This window comes from Perissodus microlepis, chromosome 16 (genome assembly GCF_051167445.1).
Source record: "Perissodus microlepis isolate ML-2025 ecotype Zambia chromosome 16, ASM5116744v1, whole genome shotgun sequence".
Classification (NCBI taxonomy): domain Eukaryota; kingdom Metazoa; phylum Chordata; class Actinopteri; order Cichliformes; family Cichlidae; genus Perissodus; species Perissodus microlepis.
The window spans coordinates 3,948,742-3,969,228 of NC_140476.1; the positions used below are offsets into that span (position 1 = coordinate 3,948,742).

The window sequence follows — 20,487 nt, forward strand, 5'->3', positions numbered from 1 at the left end:
ATAAAATCATTTTGTTATCTTGGGGTCAGTTGTTTTCTCAAATCTATGACATGTTGTGCTCTTTCTTGACACACTCACATTAGAAGAGTGTGTTGTGTGTACCTAAATATAATTTATAATCTAGTTATTGCATTTCTTTGCAGTCAGTTTGTGTTTAAAAAAAATCACCCCCAAGGGAAGAAGGTAAAGAGAAAAAAGGATTGGCCCAAGAATTCATTTGCGGCTTCCTCAACTAAGAACTTCCCATTTGGAACTGAATCCATAGTGTTCTAAGTAAGACATGACAATGGTCACTGCTGTGTCGAAGCAGCAGTCAGATCTAGAACCACAAGAATGATAAGCCACCTGAATCTGTAGTTAGTAAAGGATCATTAAGATTTTTTCTGATTCAGTGTTGTGAATAGTTTTAAAATCAAACTGGAAATATCCAGAATTAGTCTAGAAAAGATTGCAATTGCAAAAATACAGTTCTCTTAAATTTTAGACATAAAAATGCAGTTTTTAAATCTAAAATCAGAGAGGTTAAAAGAACAGTTTTAATGGGGTTTTTTTTTAATCAGACGATCCACCATATCTTGTTTTATATAAATGGGTACAACACCAGAAGTAAGACTGCTGATAGTTTCTAGTTTTCTGGTCCTTTTAAAGCCCACAATTATTTCATTGGTCTTTGTCACGTTGAGCTGCAGGTGAATATGTTCACCACAGCCTGGTACTCCATTTCATCATCCCACTGATACAACCAACCACCACACAGTCATCAGATGACAGGTCTCTGTGCAGTGGCTCGAGTCCATGGTGTAGAAGATCAATAGGAAAAAGGAGAGGATGGGCTGTTGTGGTGTCCAGGTGTTGCTGATCAACTTGTCAGACACACTGGTAGTCTACAATCTAGGACATGAGAGCGGCATCCACCTGCATCGCTGTTAGCTTCTCACCCGGGAGGGTCAGCCTGTTGGTACCATAAGATAAGAAACATGACACTAAAATGACCCACAGGTCTTCTATGATGAAAACCTTGTCATATCTTGGCAAGATTTCAGCTAAGAGGTCAGAAAAGTCATTCATGAAGTCTGTTGTATTTAGAAGGTTGGTATATCACTACACATAGCGCTGGACTACTCCAGCTCAGCTCAAACATATCCAGCTCAAAGCTGCCAGGTTTCACAAACAAAAAGGAAACCCAGTTTTTGGCAGATGACGAGGTTGTTCATGATGAATGAAAGTCTTGTTTGTGATAGATCTATCACTTATCTGGGCGCACCAAGCAGGGCTCTTGGAGCCCACTTCTCCAGATGGTGTAGACTTGGCTCATTCCAGCAGTCTTTAATGTATATTGTATCTCTTTTAGGTCAAGGCAATGCACAGGCAAGACCGGTGGCAGATGCAGTAATTGATGTGTTGAGCCAAAACTCTTCCAGTCCTCTGACCACAGTCCGCATAGTTATTTTCCAAAAACCTTTGTTAAAAGACTTCCACAGCAGTATGCAACAAAGGGAAGCTGCTGATCCTAATCCTAAGGATAAAGGGGGATGAACCTGTGGGAACATTGGCTCCAAAATCAAAGGTAAATAATGGCTGCAGGTCTTATTTACCTTTGACCAACCTTTGACCTTTTTTGTAAAGGATTTAATACCTGTAATTGATTTGATTTCAGTTGGAAGTGTGTTCCATAAATCATAGACTACATAAATTGTCCAAATTTAAATCTGTGATGTGGTATTTTACTGTTGCTTTTCACTAATGTGATTATTGTCTAGTCACTCTAGGTCCAGACTATTTATACATTTGAAAACAAGTTTAAGAAAACACAAATAAATGAAACTCTCAAGACTAAGTATATTATATTACTTTAGATTGTGACAGTGATACAGCCGACATGGTTATTATCCCTTTTCTTTACAATTTAATTGTATAAAGATGTCAAATGCTAAATTAAAGGTGGTGATATTTGTGCCCAAACTGTCATACAATATAAAAAACGAAAGAATATCAGAATGCATAAGTAACCGAGCTGCAGAAGTGGGAATATAGTGTTGAATTAACTCATTCAAATTAGCTGTAACCGTCTTTGATATCTTACTTACGTGCTTAGCAAAATTTGAGATGTGGATCTAAAATTATTCTCAAAAACTTAAAATCATTAACCTTCTCTATATCTTCATTCTTGGATTTGATTTTAAAATCGTTAGATGGCCTGCATTTTCTAATAAAGAAACACAATTCAGTAAAGGATGATTATGTTCTTGCCACTGCTGGAAATCATCCAAATATGCTGTTATTTTCTTCTGTTTCACCAGGTGACTTAGCGGGGACGTATATAACTGCAAAAAAAGCACCATCCGTAGTTTCTCTGATGCAGATCACCAGAAAATTATTGACATGGTTGTCAATTTTATGGCAATAGCACATATTTTACTGTCAATGCTAGCTACTCTGCTCGTGACAGCTACTCCAAGCCAAATCCAAATGGAGAGAAGTTTATGTACGTCTGCCGAGTTCTGGCTGGGGACTCCACTCTTGGACAACCTCCACTGATCTGTACGACAGTGTTGTGGACAAAAAACCCAATCCCACCATGTTTGTTGTCTTCCATGCCACTCAGGCTTATCCTGAGTATTTGATTACATTTAAGTGATGCAGCCAACAAGGAAGATTATAAATCATAACTTGATATTACGTATAGCTCCATATTTTTATTCTTGGACTGTACTCGAGTGGCTTTGCGGAGTGAATAAAAACAAAACTAATATATAAAATAATTAGATTTTGTCAATTCATTTGCTTTTTTCTTTTCAGGTTTTAATTTTAAATTTTGTTCTTTTGAGTCACTGATAAATTTAGACCATTTTTTGGATGCTCAATCACCCCTAAATTTCCTCATAGCTCCCCTAAAATAACTATTATCTTTATTATTGTTTATTATTGTTTCCTGACTTTGTCTTCTAATGTTAAATTTTGCCAACTTTTCTATCAGAGAGGGTAAACGTTAGAATAAAAACAGGTTTAAATGTTGTGAGTTCTTGATGTCATGGTGTTACAGATCATTCACACAAGAGGATCTGCGTGGTTCCACAGCACAAGTGAATCAGTGGTGCAGATTAGAAAACACAATTGGCTTAAACAAGCAAAAGTGCAATTTCTTCTGATAATCCATGGTCAGTAATGTGACTTCAAGCATGAATTAAAAAGTGTTTTCTTATGTGTTTATGTTCTCTAAATAACAAAGCTAATGTTGGCTAGATAATATTTATAAGATTATAGCTTATTTTAACCTAATTAATAGCTGCCAGCCAAGGAGCTGATTTACTTTGTTTTATTTTGTTAATATTTGAGATTCTGGATGAACTGGATGAATTATGGTATAGACAGAAACACTGACTTATTAGAACTTACCTGCCAATGGCCACATTCAGTTAAAATGTTGCCACAAACTTTATTGGGTTGTAAATTCATTTTCACTGTTGCATTTGCCTTCTGGGTGTCAGCACAAAGAATTACAGCTCACAATAACTTCTAATGTGAGCTTCAGTAGATTTCTTAATGTACAGGTTGTGATCAGCTGACTCTTTGTTTATTTATACAAGTGAATTCCACAAGATGTCAGCAGTTCCACAGGTTGTTGGCATATGCCCTACACTGACAGTATATACTGTGTTTATACCAGACAGTATACAGTTGGTATAAGGGTGGAATTCAGTAAATTAATCTAAGCATCATCAGATTTAAATTAATCTCTGCTAATAAATTAAATAATACAATATGTTACAAAGTCAAAAAATATAAGAAATAGCTCTAATATATACAAATAGTTTAATTATAAATATCCAAAATATTACAGGTGCCTACAGTTCCTTTTTGACACCAGAAGAAGCCCATTCGTTAATAAATCCGACCCTTTATAATGACAGCTTTGTTTTAATGAACTTTGTTGTATGAAAGACTCATGAAGTGACAAATGGATTTAAACCGATTATGTTAACTGTGCATATTTTGAACTTCTCTTGGAAAAAGGAAAAAAAATAAATGTTTGTCTTTTAGTGGAATAGCTAATAAAAAGGGCACATTTAGAATAGAATAAACCTTTATTATCCCACAGATGAGAAATTTCGGTGTTACAGAGCTCTTACAGCAAGGGAAAATAAAATATAAAAGGAAGACACAGGGTGGTCCTATAAACATACAGGTATATCCAGGTAACAATGTACAATATATGTATAGAAAATTAGAAAAAATTGTACGGAGATATGTATAAAATGTACAGTAAACAAACAAGCTGGTGAGTAAGATGGACAATGGAAGGCAGCAGCAACACTTCAATCACATTGTCTTCAGGTTGTGGAAGCATATTTGTTGCATATTTTTTGCAGTCGTTGTTGATGATTTCAGTTTCTCCTCGTAAACATGCTGCATCTTGAATCTGCAATGTGTTTTTCTCAAATGTTTAATTTTTTTATTTTCTTTTCTGTTTTTTTCCCAACATTTTGGGAAATTTGCTCGTCTGTCTAGTCAAAGTTTTTTTTTTTTTCATAAATGGACGAGTTTATTTTTCTAATAATACCGCCAATATAAGCAGTATGTTAAACATTAAAATCGTTTTGGTTTGTTTGTTTGTTTGTTTGTTTGTTTGTTTGTTTGTTTGTTTGTTTGTTTAATGCATTTCAACCTGTCTAACACTGATACAGTTTGTTTTTTATTAGTTTCCACCATGGGAGGAACCAGTCCTACGTGTATTCTACTACAAGTGAAGCAGAAAGTGAAAGACTTTATTCTTCTTTGTGCGTCTTCCCGGCCTCTAACGATGGCCGAGGCACACTCGTATCCTCTGCTCGTTGGATTCGAAGAAACCAACATACCCAGTTTAGAAACAAAGTTACTGCAGTACTTTCGTACTGTCGGTGGCGACTGTGAGATTGAGTATGAAAATGGCAGCAGGACAGCGATACTGCACTTCACGAGAGAGGAGGGTAAGTTTGGCTCCATGAAGTAAACTGAAAATAATACTACTACTAATAATAATAATAGCTTCTACGCCGTATTATCAGTGGAGTTCTTTACTGCAGATTTTTATTCTCTCTTGTGTCACAGATCAGAGGAGTGTTCTGGCGAAAGAGTCTCATCAGATCAGTTTGGAAAAGGGCATTTTGAAGCTGACGGTTCGTTTACCCACTGAAGCGAAATCATCACAGGTATTATTTATGATAGGCCGGTGTAGTCAAGGGAGATCTGCATACCAAAAATGTTCAAGAATAGTTTTGTATGCCCTTGTCAATATAAATATGCTAAAGTAAAATATAGTAATGTTACACTATTTGTGGGTGGAAGTTGTTGAACCTCCTCCCCAGACTTCGAATTTAGGATTAGTTTATATTAAACGACGATCTGTGTCTCGGTTTTGAGCTGTTTATCCAGTTCTAGAGGTCACGTGACTTACCGTGAACTCAAAGCTGTTCTCTCTTTCTGCTGTAGGAATATTGCACAAAAAAAAAGCAAACAAAAAAACCCATTACTGTGTCTTTTGTTTTGTTTTGCTTTACACAAATTAAGTATAATTAAATATTTTTTCCATTATATTTCTTTAAAGACCAACAGCTATTTATAGTCTGGTCACACAAGATTTCAGTATAATAAAAAAATGGTGAATACATTTATATTTTTATTTGTTCCACACAGGAATTCCCATTGGATAAAAACAACACGAAATGTAAGTACTGAATAAAAACAACACCTCAATCTTATGCCATGCATGCTATATATGTAATGAAGGTATTTCGTTTCTACATAATATTTTTTTACAACCATGTGTTTGTCAAAAACTTCTACAAATCTCTAACTGGTATTTAAGGTGTTTTTTCTCTGATTAAGCATGTCTGGGTACATGAAATATTTTCCTGCTGTAATTTTGAATTGAGGAATCACTCCTCAACTCAAATATGAATTTTTGTCTAAAATATGAATTTGTCAGTTCTATTCATTTGTCTACCCCTCTGTTTTATCAGGTTAGAGTATGTTGTCATCGTTTCACAGAAATTGTGGCCTGGCATTGCAATTGTTAGTGATAGCTGATGCATGCTGTTGAGCTGGGTAAATAGAAAAAAAGGTCTTACATATCTAAATTGTTTTACATGTTTGTATTTCTTTCATTACAGCTGTTAAAAACATAAAGACGAAGAATTCCATAAAGAATGACGAGGCCAGAGTTAATCAGTTTTCTGTTTTAAAAAGTTTAAGAAGGTCATTTAAGGGCAAGGCATCAATAAAACTTCCCGCTGCCATCTCAGAGCCCATTGACAGTGCTGTCCTCAGATACCTAGCTCAAAATACATCAGCAGCAGAGGCCATTTGCAGTGAAATGGAAAAACACTTCTGCATCGTAAACCTCAGCCAAACTACTGTGACTTTGAGTCCTGTATCTTCTTTACTAAAGCAAAAAGATGCCAAAGCCATCATCAAAGAATGGACTGATACTGTGAAGTCAGCGTTTGCACAATCTGTATCAAAGTTCAAATATGTGAAGTTCTGTCCAGATTCAGATGCATGGAAAGAGTCTGAGGAAAAGATCAGAGAGATGTTACTGAATGAAAATGTGATCGTAGTACCTGATAAAGACAGAGGTGCTTTATCAGTGACTGGTCCTGTTAGTGATGTCAACAGACTGGAGAAATCTCTTTCTGAAATTATAAACAAAATCCACAGGGAGAAATCAAGTAAAACTGTAGAGATCGAAGTGTCACCATCAGTTTTCCATCTCCTGCATCAAAATGGGCTTTTGGACAACCTTCTACTTGTGTATCCAGAGCTCAAGTTGTCACCAGAGAGTCCTAATCTGAAAATAACTGGCTTAGGGGAAGAGATTAATGCAGCAATCAATGTTATATTAGATGCAGTACTTACAGTAAAACGACAGAATCTGGAAATAGATAAAAATGTGCTTGAACTGTTGAAGGATGAGCAACAAGAGGAGCTTACAGATGCTCTCCTCACATCTCATCAAATAAACGCAGCGTTTGAAATCAGTGGAAACAGAGTGCAGCTCCTTGCTGTTTCTGACAGAGATCTGTCTCATGCTCAGGACCATCTAGGCCAGGTGTTAACAACTCAGTACATTCATGTTGAAGACAGTAATGTCCTGAAGAAGCCAGAGTGGCAGCAGCTGGTCAGTCACTTAGAGCAGGCTAACAGTGAGCCATGCAGAACTCGAATCAACACAACTGCTCAACAAGTCGTGGTGTCAGGCTACAAGGATAGTGTCATAAAAGTTCAGCATCAGCTTGGTGACTTCTTAACACAGAACGCTCACATAGAAGAAACTGTTGTGGTCAAAGCTAATGCTGTCGTTAAATACTTGGAAGATTTGAACACATCTTGGATGGAGAAAGTGAAAGACAAGGTGAGAGTGTCCTACAGAAATGAGGCCATCTGTCTGAGTGGATCCAGAGGGAATGTGACACATTGCAAGACTGTGGTTGAAGGTGCCGTCTCTGCTGTAGTCTTTGACAGTCTGAATGTCTGCATGTCTGGAGTGAAGAAGCTCTTCCAGGAAAATGAAACACTGTATGTTTCCTCAATCAAAACTAAAACTGGTTGCCTGGTACAACTGGTTTATAAGCCAGGTGGTGGACAAGACAATGATGACACTGCTGTTCAGGATATAGTGGCTGCTGTCAGGCAGGAGTTTGGAAACCACGGTGTCACTCATTCTCAACAAACTCCTCCTCCCAAAGCTCACAAGCCACCAGTTTTTCAGCCTACTGGATTGGACCTGTACTTGTATCATGTGCAGACAAATGAAGGCCTGGACATTGTTCTTACAAAGGGAAATATAGAGGCTGCCATGGTAATTTGGATTTTTATTATACTTAGTTCAGATTAGATAGTTCCCTTAAGACAGAACTTTTCTTACCACAAGATGACAGACTGCAAGAGTATGTATGTAGCATTGACTACTCACCCTATCAAGCTTTAAATTATTATATAAATTATTATATAATAATTATTTAAATTATATAAATTATTATTATAAATTATCTTTTTAGTAAAGGGGTTCACTGTGTCTTCTTTTATTATTATTTTTTGTTTTCTTGTTTATAATAGTTATTTGCACTGCTGAACTGACGACTGATCACTTTCATAACTTTTTAGACAGAGGTGATTGTGAACAGTGTGTCTCCAGACCTCAACCTGAACAGTGGTGAAGTTTCACAAGCCATCTTGCGTGCAGCTGGACCCGAACTTCAGCAGTCAATAAATGCACAGGGTGCTGCTGGAAAGGTTGGTGAGATCATTGTTACTGAGGGCTGCCAACTAAACAGCAAAAAAGTTTTTCACTTAATTGCACCTTGCTGGGATAATGGACAAGGCACATCTGAAGAGGTAAAGTATTTCATCATATATAATACATTTTTAATAATCATTACAGTCTAAAATTGATGACATATGCATATTCTTGAAACTAAATGTCATTATCTTTAATATTATTAAATAGTATTTATTTGTTGCCTTACAGTGTTTGCAAGGAATCTTTTTGGATTGTTTAGACATGGCAGAGAATAATAATCTAACCTCCATATCCTTGCCTGCAATTAGCACTGGAAACCTGTGTTTCCCAACAACTGTCGTAGCTTCTTTGATGTTGGATACAATCTTAGAATTTAGCAAAATGAGACACCCCAAGCACCTGAAGATGGTTGTGATTGTACTTTACCCAGCTGATACACAGTGTATTCAGGTAAGAAAAGCTTGCACCGTAATATATCATATTTAAATAAACAGCAAGTCAAGTTTTTCTTTGGACATTGGCTGCCTTTTAATTTATTTTCAGACCATTTTCAGAGGATTTTTTGTTTTGTTTTGTTTCTCTTGGCACTTTACACTGACCTATGAATCATGCAAGCATAACAAACTCATGGGTTGAACCAGTTTTGTATTCACGTATTAGTAAAGATGTGAATACAATTATTTTTCTTTAAGCATGTCATGCCTGTCAGGCATGTTTGTTCCCATTTCTTTGCCTGACTCTACATAAAATATCACAGATAATACAGTTAGACAGACATAAAAAATGATTTTTCACAATGATATTCAAGCGGAAAACTTGCATTGGGCGCAGTTTGTCCTTAAAAAAATCTGAGAAAATTGGACAAGCGGACGAGAAAGGAAGAAGTGGTGGGAATCTTCCTCTGGGCATAGATTCAACAAGGTGCTAGAAAGATTCCTCAGAGATTCTGTTCCATACTGATATAATAGCAGATGTAATAATGATGTAATAACATATATAAACATATATAAATGATATAATTATACATTTGTTTCATTCTTGTGCTTTAGATGTATAATTTAATGCCCCCCTCTTGAATCACTATCTTATCATAGTAGAGGAGTTTGTATGTTCCAGGTATCCCAGAGGCTATCTTGTCAGTAGGTCCTCCCATGGCAAACTGATCCTGGGTGAGGGACCAGACAAAGAGCGATTTAAAAACCACAATGAGAACAAAATCAAGGGAACAGTTTACTCTGCCTGGGATAGGTTTACAGGAGCCCCACCCTGGAGCCAGGCCTTGAGAGGGTGCCTGAGGGCGAGTGCCTGATAACTGAGCCTTAGCCCATGGATCCCAGCCATGCACAGCCCAAAAATGCGACATGGAACTAGCCTGCTGTAGGCCTACCACCCACAAGAGGCAGTGCAGTGTGTGCTAAGCAGCAGCCAGGGGTGGAGACCCCAGCAAACCCATCCCTAACTACCAAAATTAGCATTTGGGGCATGGAACATCACCTCTCTGATGGGAAAGGAGCCTGAGCTAGTGTGTGAGGTCAGGAAGTACCGGCTAGATATAGTTTGGCTGTAGTTATCCAAGGTGAGAGGCGGTAGCCTGGGGTGGGTATCTTAGTATCCCAAAGTTTGCTGTCTGTACATTAGAGTTTTCCCCAGTGGATGACAGGGTTTGTTCTCTGCACCTTCGGGTCAGGGAAGGGTTCCTGACTGTTGTCTGTGCCTATGCGCCAAACGCATGTGCTCCAACTATAGGAGGAGCACACTCCTCAGCCTACCAGAAAAAGTCTATGCCACGGTGCTGGAAAGTAGAGTCTGTCCTTTAGTCAAACCTCAGATACAGAAAGAACAATGTGGTCTTTGTCCCAGTTGTGGAACACTGGACAGGTTCTTTACCCATTTGAATATACTTCAGGGTGCATGGAAATTTGCCTAACCAGTCTACATGTATTTTATGGACTTGAGAAGGCATTTGACCGTGTTCATCTGAGTATTCTGTGGGAGCTGTTTCTAGGTAATGGGGTTTCTGGCCTGTTGCCGTGGACATTTGATCCTTATTAGCTGTTCCCGTTGTCAACAGTTCTGTTCATACTTTTTATGGACAGAATTTCTAGGCGTAGCCAAGTGGCGGAAGACTTCCATTTGGGCGGTTTCAGAATCCTGTCTCTCCTTTTTTCGGATGATGTGGTTCTGTTGGCTTCTTTAGGTGGTGGCCTCTAGTGCAGTGATGAAAAGAGGTGGTGATGTGTTTATCAGTCGATCTATATCCATACCTTCACCTATGGACAAGAGCTTTGGGTAGAATGACATATACAAGTGGTGAAAATGAGCTTTCTCCAAAGGGTGGCTGGCCTTTCTCTTAGTGATAGGGTGAGGAGTTCCGCCATTTGGGAGGGGCTCAGAATAGAGCTGTCAGACTCCTGGGTGAGGTGTTATGGGCATCTCCCACCAAGAGAAGGTCTTGGGGAAGACCCAGGACATGTTGGAGAGATTAATTTAATTTTAATTTGCTTTATACTTTGATTTTTACTCACTGGTTAACTGTTGGCACAAAAACTATATTGTTAGGTTTATAAAATGGAAAGGAAATTAGAATTTCATTGCACATATTCTTCATTTAACGATACTAAAGATCTGTTTAAAGGTTCAGTAGAAACAGTCTTCTATGATGAAACAGTAACTAAGTTTTGTTATCTGTAGTACAATACTGGACCCTGTTTGTAGTATTAGTTTGGAAAGTACTTGCACTTTCTATATAATTATGTCCTCATTTCTTAACAATGCTGCTTCCCTGCTGACATATTCATAGTGCTACGTCTTGTAACACTGCACGCTACATCGCATATCTAAATCACAAGATGGTACCAAGGCCTCTGTAATGTCAGTTTTGATTCAATATTTTTAGACTGACATAATATGCCAAAGCCTGATTGCATAGAGTCAAAAAGGTCTTGGACAAATTCTAGAGATTCTGCTACATATTGACGTGATAGCATCACACAGTTGCTGCAGATTTATTAGCTGCTTATCCCAAATTCCCTTTCAAGTACGTACCAAGAGTGCTCTGCCGGATTGAGGTCTGTGGAGGCCACTGGTACAAAGTATTTTTCCAGTCTTCTGTTGTCCAGTGTTGGTGAGCCTGTGTGAATTTTAGTCTCAGTTTCCTGTTCTTAGCTGGCAGGTGTGGTCCCCACTGTGGTCTTCTGTTGCTGTACCTCATCTACTTCAGATGTGTTGTGCTTTCATAGATGTTTGAGTCATTGTTGCCTTCATACCACCTCAAAGTAGTCTTGCAAGTGTTGTCTGACCTCCAGCACAGAGATGGGCTCTACAGCTGCCCTCAAGTGGCCTTTTAGGAAATTGAATTCTGTGTGAACTTTGTTTTTAAACTCTGCAGGCTGGTGCTTTGTATATTGCATCGTTTAACTTCTATCTTGGTTTAAATATTAGTGATTTTTTTTCAGTTGAAGAATTTGGTTTTATTTTTGCAGGATTTCAGTCAGGAATTTAAGAAGTTTCCAAATGCCTCAGGCGATTCACGTTCAACAAAAGGTGAATGCACATAATATTGTTTATTTTTAATTTTTTATCACAACTTTTGCAAACATTTCAAATGTTGTTGTTTTTTTTCAATTGTTGATGCCAGGAGGCCCCTTCTCTAAGCTCACCTCGACCTCAGATATGTATGAGACAAAAATGGGAAATGTGACTATACAGGTAGTCACAGGAGACATAACCAGGGAGACAACAGATATCATTGTCAACTCTTCCAATGAAAGCTTTTCACTTAAGTCAGGTAAATCATAGAAAAAAGTGGAATATTCAAGTTTTGAAAAATATTTATAGTTATATGTAATTCTCTCCTCACTACTGCACAGTGGACATAGCAGTCAACAGAAGAATTAAGCATCTTATTAAATTAAGTATTGAATTACACAAAAGATGAATCCACCTACAGTAATCATTATCTTTAATTTTTATTATGTGTATAATTTTTCCACTTTATCCAGGAGTCTCTAAAGCTATTCTAGACGCAGCTGGTAAGGCTGTTGAAGTGGAATGCCACAACTTTGGTAAGAAATCACTTTAACTTTTAGATTTTATGACACTGTAACTCAGAGTAGACTCAACCTACAGTATAACAGTTTGGGGTTTTTTTAACAATAAAAATGAAGCTGACTTAATATAAAGCCCATTTTTGTAATCATACTCTAAGATTGCCAATAAAGGAAATATGGCCTAAATAAGCATCCTCATGGTCATTAAGGATAAAAGACATAAAGATCCACTATCTCCACATTTAGGTGCCAAGTCCAATCCAGGCATGATAATGACTCAGCCAGGTAACCTAAAGTGTAAGAAGATTCTTCACGTGGTTGGAGATTCTGACCCAGTAAAAATCAACAAGGTTGTGCAAGATGCACTTCAGATGTGTGTGAAAAGCTCCTACACCTCTGTATCATTTCCTGCAATTGGCACAGGTGAGATTTATTCATGTATGTCAGAAGTTCATGATATGGGAAATCTACATACCATTGTTACGTTAAGCCTATACCAGAGACTTGTATTATGAAAGAGGTTATGCTTCAGATTAGAGATCAACAGACATGAAATCACCTCCTACTGACCAATCAATTCTTTGCACAATAGCAAATAAAACAATTACTTTATAAATATTAATGCATGATCCTAAAACTGGACATGAATTTGCACTAGTTAACTTTATGTCAAATTTGCACACAGTCTAAGCTGGATCTTTACTTACTGTCAAAGCTTTAAACACCAACACCATACATGCAGCTGACGGAACTTCTGAACTGAAAAACTATTGTCAGCAGAAAGTACAGTTGTGGACAAATAGTATGTTTACACATGAAGCAAACTTTTCACTGATAGTAACTCAAAACTGTAAGACCAGACTGACCAGTCTGTGCACTGCCTGTGTTAACTAAAAGAAAGACTACAACTCATGGCCTCACACACGGATCTTGGAATGCCTAGAACAATACAAGATCAATGGGACCGTAACACTCTTCATCAGGAGTTTGATGGGGATGTGGCGAACAACAGTATAGGCTAACTTCAAGACAATTGCACATGTCACTGTCAAGTGCAGGATTTAACAAGGACTTTGGAGGCTTTGGCAGTGGCTAAAGAAAAACTCTGGTGTTTGAGGAGTTCAGTGAGGCAGGTGTAAAAGACTGTAAGACTGCCTCTAGGCAATTCTGGCAACTCAGGATCCCACTGACACATCTTTCAGCAGAGTGTGGGGATGAGGGAATGAGTCATCCATCACTGAGGGTGAGGTCACCAAGTCAGTTAAACAACTCCTTGTTAGCAGCCCCTGGGGTGGATGAGGTTAACCCCAAATGCCTGAAGGATGCTTTAGGGCTTCCTTGGTTGACTTGCCTCTACATTGTTGAATAGAAATCTGAAGCGATACCTCTGGATTGGCACATTGGGGTAGTGGCTATCTTCAAGAAGGGGGACTGGAGTATGTGCTCCAACTGTAGGGGACTCACGCTTCTCAGTCTGGGTAAGTCTATGACAGGGTGCTGGAAAGGAGGCTGTCCATTAGTCGAACCTCGGATACAGATAGAACAATGTGGTTTTTCGTCCTGTTTGCAGAACATTGGATCAGTCATGAGCACTGGGTAGTGACCAAAAGAACGAGATCACGGATAAAGGTGGTGGAAATTTGCTTTCTTTGAATGGTGACTGTTCTCTCCCTTAGAGATGGGGTGAGGAGTTCAGCCACCTGGGAGGGGCTCAGAGTAGGGTTGGTTCTCCTTCACATAGAAAGGAGGTAGTTGAAGTAGTTCAGGCATTTAAAAAAGGATTCTTCCTGGGCGCATCCTGGGTTAGGTGTTACAGGCATGTCTCGCCAGGAGGTTTGCCTCAGGCAGGCCCAAGACACGCTGGAGGGATTATATCTCTCAGCTGGCCTGGGAACGCTTTGATGTTCCCCCAGACAAGCTGGAGGAGTTGGCTGAGCACAGGGAGGTCTGGGCTTCTCTGCTTAGGCTGCTGCCCCTGTGACCTGGCTCGGAGAAGAAAATGGATGGAATGGATGGATGGATTTGGTTACAGTTAATCTTTTTGGTTTCTTGCTGATGCCCTCTACTATAATTCTGTTGTTTCTCTACTCACTTGTAGGAAACTAGAGGAAATAACTGTAGTTTTAAACGCTTACATGTACACACACAGTTAATGTCCCTCCATTTAGAAAGATGGAGGCATCAGAGTGAACTTCTCAATTCAACACAGAGGCTCTCACAACCTAAATCATGACGTCAGTTTTGAATAAATTAATTTTTTTAATTACATTTATGTATGCTGTATGCATTTTGTTCATTCCTAAGTTGTGAGTGTACACAACAGCCAAAATACTGTCTTTAGTTATTAACATTTGAAATGATGAAGGCACTTGAAATGCAACGCAAAATTAGCTGCCTTCACAGAAAAACACAAACACTTTAAGTACTGTATAAACTGTGTTTACTCTTTCCTTCCCAGGCTTCTAGAATTCCGATTGGCCAAAATTTCTGCACGGCTAGGATTTCACATGTTCTTGACAGTGTTTGACTGTGTTTTTGGCGTTTACATCTGGACAGGTTTTTTTTTTTAAAAACAAAAATGGAAAAATTAAATTTTCAAAAATACCCGTGTACGTATGGACGTAGCCTCAGTCTCTGGTTTCAACACCTTCTCAGATGTATGCTCATGATGGATAACAATAGTAGTAGTCGTGGTGGTGGGTATTCTTGTTAGACTTTCTTTTTCAGAACCATACAAACTTTAATTGGGTGATGTCACAGTGTTTTGAGTTTTGTGTGGAATTATTATTCTTTCCTTTGCATTAAGACAGGGGTGGGGTAACTCCAGGCCTCGAGGGCCGGTGTCCTGCAGGTTTTAGACGTGTCCTTGATCCAACACGGCTGATTTAAATGGCTAAATTACCTCCTCAACATGTCTTGAAGTTGTCCAGTGGCCTAGTTATGAACTAATCATTTGATTCAGGTGTGGTGGCCCAGGGTGATATCTAAAACCTGCAGGACACCAGCCCTTGAGGCCTTGAGTTCCCCACCCCTGCATTAAGAAGATTTTTTAAGTTTAAGCTTTGTACATTTTAGTTATTTTAGTGTATGCATTTGGGTCCTCTCTGCCTGAAACACAGCACCTCCATGACGGGTGACCTGGGTCATGACCCCCCCCCCCTCCCCATAACACCTCTTAACCTTTCTGATGAAACAAAAAAGTGTAAAACTCCCCTTGACCAGTTAAAAGGTTTTGCAGTGTGCTCAGATTTACAAAAAATGTACTCCAAACTGAATTGTTTATCTTTTAAGGTAGAGAGCATGAGGCTGGGCATTGGCAAAATAAGTAAAACATCCAAAGGCAGGTTTTACGCTTCCGTAAGAATAGCTAAAGAATTCTGACAGAGCTGAACTTGTCACTCTGGTTCATCCAGTAAACAATGAGACTCATTATGTACGCAAGTGCCTTAGGTCCATAATGACAAACAAAGTATGGAAATAAAGTGCAACTTATCATTTTTGAAATGAGGCAATTTTCTGTGTTGATTTTTTTAAATAGATTTTTTAATTATTATTAACCACACAGTGAATTTTGGAATTTCTAAGTTGAACATCACCATTTATGGAAAATTCCATTAAAAAACAAAACAAACAAACAAACAAACAAAAACAGTGTACATAAAATTAATGTTTCAGTAAAATACTTGATTAGCTAAATTAAACTCTAATAACTTCTACTGTAAAAATAATATTCTGACATCTAATCTTCTTAGAAGAGACACTTGCTGGCCTATACACCTCATGATTATCAGACTGCATAACTACTAAACCTCCTTCTGTGTAACTTGAATCAACTTACAGAAGACTGATGCTCTGGAAAGTTTACTAACAAAACCTGAGACTACACATAAATAGCATGTACCTTTAACAAATCAGTTCTTCAAATTATAATAATAGTATTATAATATTTTTAGGTCAAGGTAATGTAAACGCAAGACTAGTAGCAGATGCCATGTTGGATGCAGTGATTGATGTGATGAGCCAAAACTCTTCCGGTCCCCTGAGCACAATCCGCATAGTTATTTTCCCGAAAGCTATGCTAAAAGATTTCCACAGCAGCCTGGAACAGAGAGAAGCTACTGATCCTAATCCTAAGGATAAAGGACAGGGAACCTGGGGAGGCATTGGCATTGGCAAAGTCCAAGGTAAAAATATGTAGAAGAAAAATCCAGTACTGTTCTGCTGTCTCCAGTCAATGTTGAACCTTAACTTCTAATGGTTTTGAAATTGGTTTTTCAGGAATGTTTACTGATGGAAATACTGAAAAACCAAAGAAAGAGAAAGACTGCACAGCTGAAGGTCAGGAAGCTGATGCCACTTGCTTCCATATTTGTGGTGTCACTCAGGCTGATGTAGATATAGCCAAGAAACTATTGTTTCAAGAACCTGAGACAACCACAATTGAGGACGAAGCCATTGGTAAACTCTGTGATGCAGACCACCAGAAAATTGATGACATGGAGAAGACCATGGGTATAAGCATAAAAATAGAAAACAGTAAAGTCAAGCTCACTATTGAAGGACTGAGCAATGATGTGCTTAAAGCTACCTCTGAGATCAATATGATGCTAAGCAGGAAAAGAGAGGGTATTCCTGAGCAGTGGGAACGCATGCCAGCTGAGGCCACATGTCAGGCTTTTGCAGTACAAGCCAAGACATCAGAATATGACGAAATCCTGAAACATTTTCAGGCCTCATGCAGTGGATTTGTTACAAAGGTAACATTTGTTATTTATCACTCAGATCATTAGAGCAAAAGGTTTTTGGTGAATGGATCATCAAATTGATACTGACTAATCATTTCTAGATTTAAATTGAAAATGTATTTTCATGCATCTGTTCAAGTCTTTGTGCAGTCAAACCATTATGAAGTTAGTGTTAAACATTTTTTTTAAATCTTTTTTTTTAAAAAGTTTGTTTCACAAGAAAGCCAATAAAAGCAGTTAACATAAATCTACATCAGACTACACAAAAAAACACTTTTCTTCCTCTCAGATTGAGCGGATCCAGAACCCTGGATTGTGGAAGAGTCTAGAGATTAAGAAGCGTGAGATGGAGTTGAGAAATGGTCATCAGAATAACGAGAGACGTCTTTTCCATGGTACCTGCGACAGAGCTGTGCCAAATATTAATGACCGTGGGTTCAACAGGAGCTATGCAGGAAAGAATGGTGAGATATTTGTGGGTGGGGGATGTGTCAGTGTGCCAATTGTTTTCAGTTTGATCTTAATGCTACCGAGAGTTACAGAGTTGGCCATAAACACACTTTTTTCAAAATCAGCTTTAGACTACAGAAAGAATGGAATACACAGAATGTGGAGAAAACTTGCACAAGGAACAATGCTGAAAATAAATATTTTAGAAGAGAGTGAGAGACAATAAAAGGTCAGAGTAGATCAGAATAGGGATTATAAGTACTGGGACTGTGGCTGATAAGGGGAAAGAGCTGGCTGATATGATGGGCGAGAAGGAAGGTAGATATATATTGTGTGTAGGATACCAGGCGGAAGGGAAGCAAGGTCAGGAGCACCAGAGGTGGATTCAAGCTGCTACAATGATATAGATAGAAAATGAAACAGAGTAGGGATAATCTTGAAGGGAGAGAATGTGAATAGTGTTGTGGAGGGGAAGAGAGTGTCAGACAGAATCATGGGTTTCAGGCTGGAAATCAAAGGGTTGATGTTGTCAGTGTGTCTTCAGGGGGAGAAAGTGGTGATTGGAACAGCCCTCAGTGGAGATGTAGGTGAAAGGAACAGAGGTCAAATTTGGAAGAACAGATGGAAGGGGGTTTTGCTAAAAGGATGAAAATGGCTGTGGCCACCAAGTAAAGTCAAAAATCTAATATATGGGTCCACAGTGTTTGGGTTGTGGCTGCCCCTCCGGTGTACTTGCTGTAATTTCTATCTGTGGAACCCGAGGACTGAATCTTCAGATGATGTCTTCTGCTCATCACAAGACACAGAGAAAAAAAACTACCGCATTTTCCGAGCCGCCTTCTTTATACTCTTTTGTCCATTTGCCTCTCTCTCTCTCCTCCTGTCTGTTATTTACATATATCCAGCCACACTCTATCATCCTCTCCATCTTCAACCTTTCACTCTCTTTTAACTAAGGTGGTGGTTATTTTGTTGAAAGCACTTCCTTACATCTTCTTCTTTTCCATATTATACTTAACAAAATTTGTCAATAAATACACCGCATATGAACTTTCAGTTGTGTATTCAACAGCACTTCATACCATTTCTCTTATTCAGAATCATGTATAATGATTGGTTGGCAACATATTTCTATGTCTTTGACTACAAGTTAATTTGATTTACTATTAGCAGAAGCTAATAGTAAATCAAATTAACTCCGACTTGTAACCCCATGTGATGTCTGTGTTATGTGTATAAGGTCGGGGGGGGGGTCCCATTTTCACTGCAGGGCAACCTGCTTGTGACAAATAAAGCTTGATTGATTGATTGATTGATTGAAGCACACAGAAATAAACTCTGTTTTTGTATCAGACATAAAAGACTGGATGTTAATATTTTCTACTCTCTCTGTTAGTGTGAGTTTAATGTGAGGTTAACCTCAATGTGAGGTTATGGAAGTTTGAGAGGATTTAGTGTTTGATTTTCAGACTGGTGCAACTACTAGGAATAACAGAAAGCGTGTCAAAGAGTTTTTTCGTTGACTTTCTGCTGCTCTTCATTTTCAGCTGCATTATATGGCAATGGCACATACTTTGCTGTCAATGCTAGTTATTCTGCCAATGACACCTACTCCAAGCCAAATCAGAACGGGGAAAAGTTTATGTACGTCTGCAGAGTTCTGACTGGTGACTTCACTCTTGGACAGAAAGGCATGGTTACACCACCAGCAAAAAACCCCGGATCCACTGACCTGTACGACAGTGTTGTGGACATTGTTGCCAATCCCACCATGTTTGTTGTCTTCCATGACACCCAGGCTTGTCCTGAGTATTTGATTACATTCAAGTGATGGTAAATGGTAAATGGTCTGTATTTGTATAGCGCTTTACTTGGTCCTAAGGACCCCAAAGCGCTTTACACTATACACAATCATCCACCCATTCACACACACATTCACACACTGGTGATGGCAGCTACAGTGTAGCCACAGCCGCCCTGGGGCGCACTGACAGAGGCGAGCCAGTGAACAAGATTATGAGACATAATCAACTTACATCATAAAAGTGAGCCCATTATGCTACTTTTTAACTCTATATATTTATTCTTTGACTCTATTAGACTAGCTCTGCATGGTCCACAGTTCAAAATCATTTGAGCCTTTTATTGGCTCACATTGTGGTCATCAGAGTTTTGTAACCTTGTAAACCAAAATATCTGAAAATCTTGTGTTTGTGCATCTATAGATGATAGTTTGTGTGCTTGTAAAAAAATATTTACACATTACACTTTTTTTTTTGTTAAGGTCTGTTTACAGACAAAGCAAAAAATTACATGTAAAACTCTTCACTCGAGTTCCCTGGCTGTGTGTGTGTGCTGCAACTACGAATTTTGACCTGATTTTTCTTCCTTTCAGCTGATTGGTCAATGTCATGTCAATCACAAATTTAACAATCCAGTCAGAGAACAGACGGGTTTGGCTGTCAGAGGGGTGCTTTACAGGGATACAGGAAAAATAGAGGAAACAATAAAACATAAGATGGTCACAGGAGGAGATAGATGCCCCTGATCTTGAGACACAAAAACTCAAAAGCATGGAGGTCTCCACCCAAAGTCCAACTTTATTTTACTGTTTTCGCCTCCTAGGCATTATAAACCCTGCACAGGTTTTTTTTTTTGTCTTCTATTTTAAGTACAGAAGATTTTTATGTGGTTTTTTTATGTGTTTTTATGTGTTGATTAAACATACAGTTTAAGGTTATCAAAGAAAGACTAAAAAGAAATAAAATCCTATTTTAAACTCTACACCTTCTGTTTCTGCTTTTACCTCTTCAGTATTGTATCACTGGAGAATCTTTACCTTCCAAAGCAACTTGAGGTGACTGCTGCTGCCATGTAGTGCTATATAAATAAAACTGAATTGAATTAAACTAATCCAGCTTTAACTTATCACATGTTGTGAGTGTAGCTGTGTATCCATCTGAAT

The 20,487-nt window shown here is 38.4% G+C and overlaps 1 protein-coding gene across 1 annotated transcript; it reads left to right on the forward strand.

Moving 5' to 3' along the window:
- Nucleotides 1-4,787: 4,787 nt before the first annotated feature.
- Nucleotides 4,788-20,363, forward strand: LOC146370232 (protein mono-ADP-ribosyltransferase PARP14-like). The gene is made up of 14 exons (XM_084908813.1): nt 4,788-4,967; nt 5,089-5,189; nt 5,674-5,704; nt 6,150-7,837; nt 8,143-8,373; nt 8,507-8,728; nt 11,761-11,821; nt 11,916-12,065; nt 12,280-12,342; nt 12,574-12,750; nt 16,281-16,511; nt 16,606-17,084; nt 17,362-17,536; nt 19,070-20,363. Exons 1-14 carry the CDS (start codon nt 4,802-4,804, stop codon nt 19,351-19,353), a joined length of 4,059 nt encoding a protein of 1,352 aa, XP_084764939.1. The 5' UTR covers nt 4,788-4,801; the 3' UTR covers nt 19,354-20,363.
- Nucleotides 20,364-20,487: the final 124 nt, after the last annotated feature.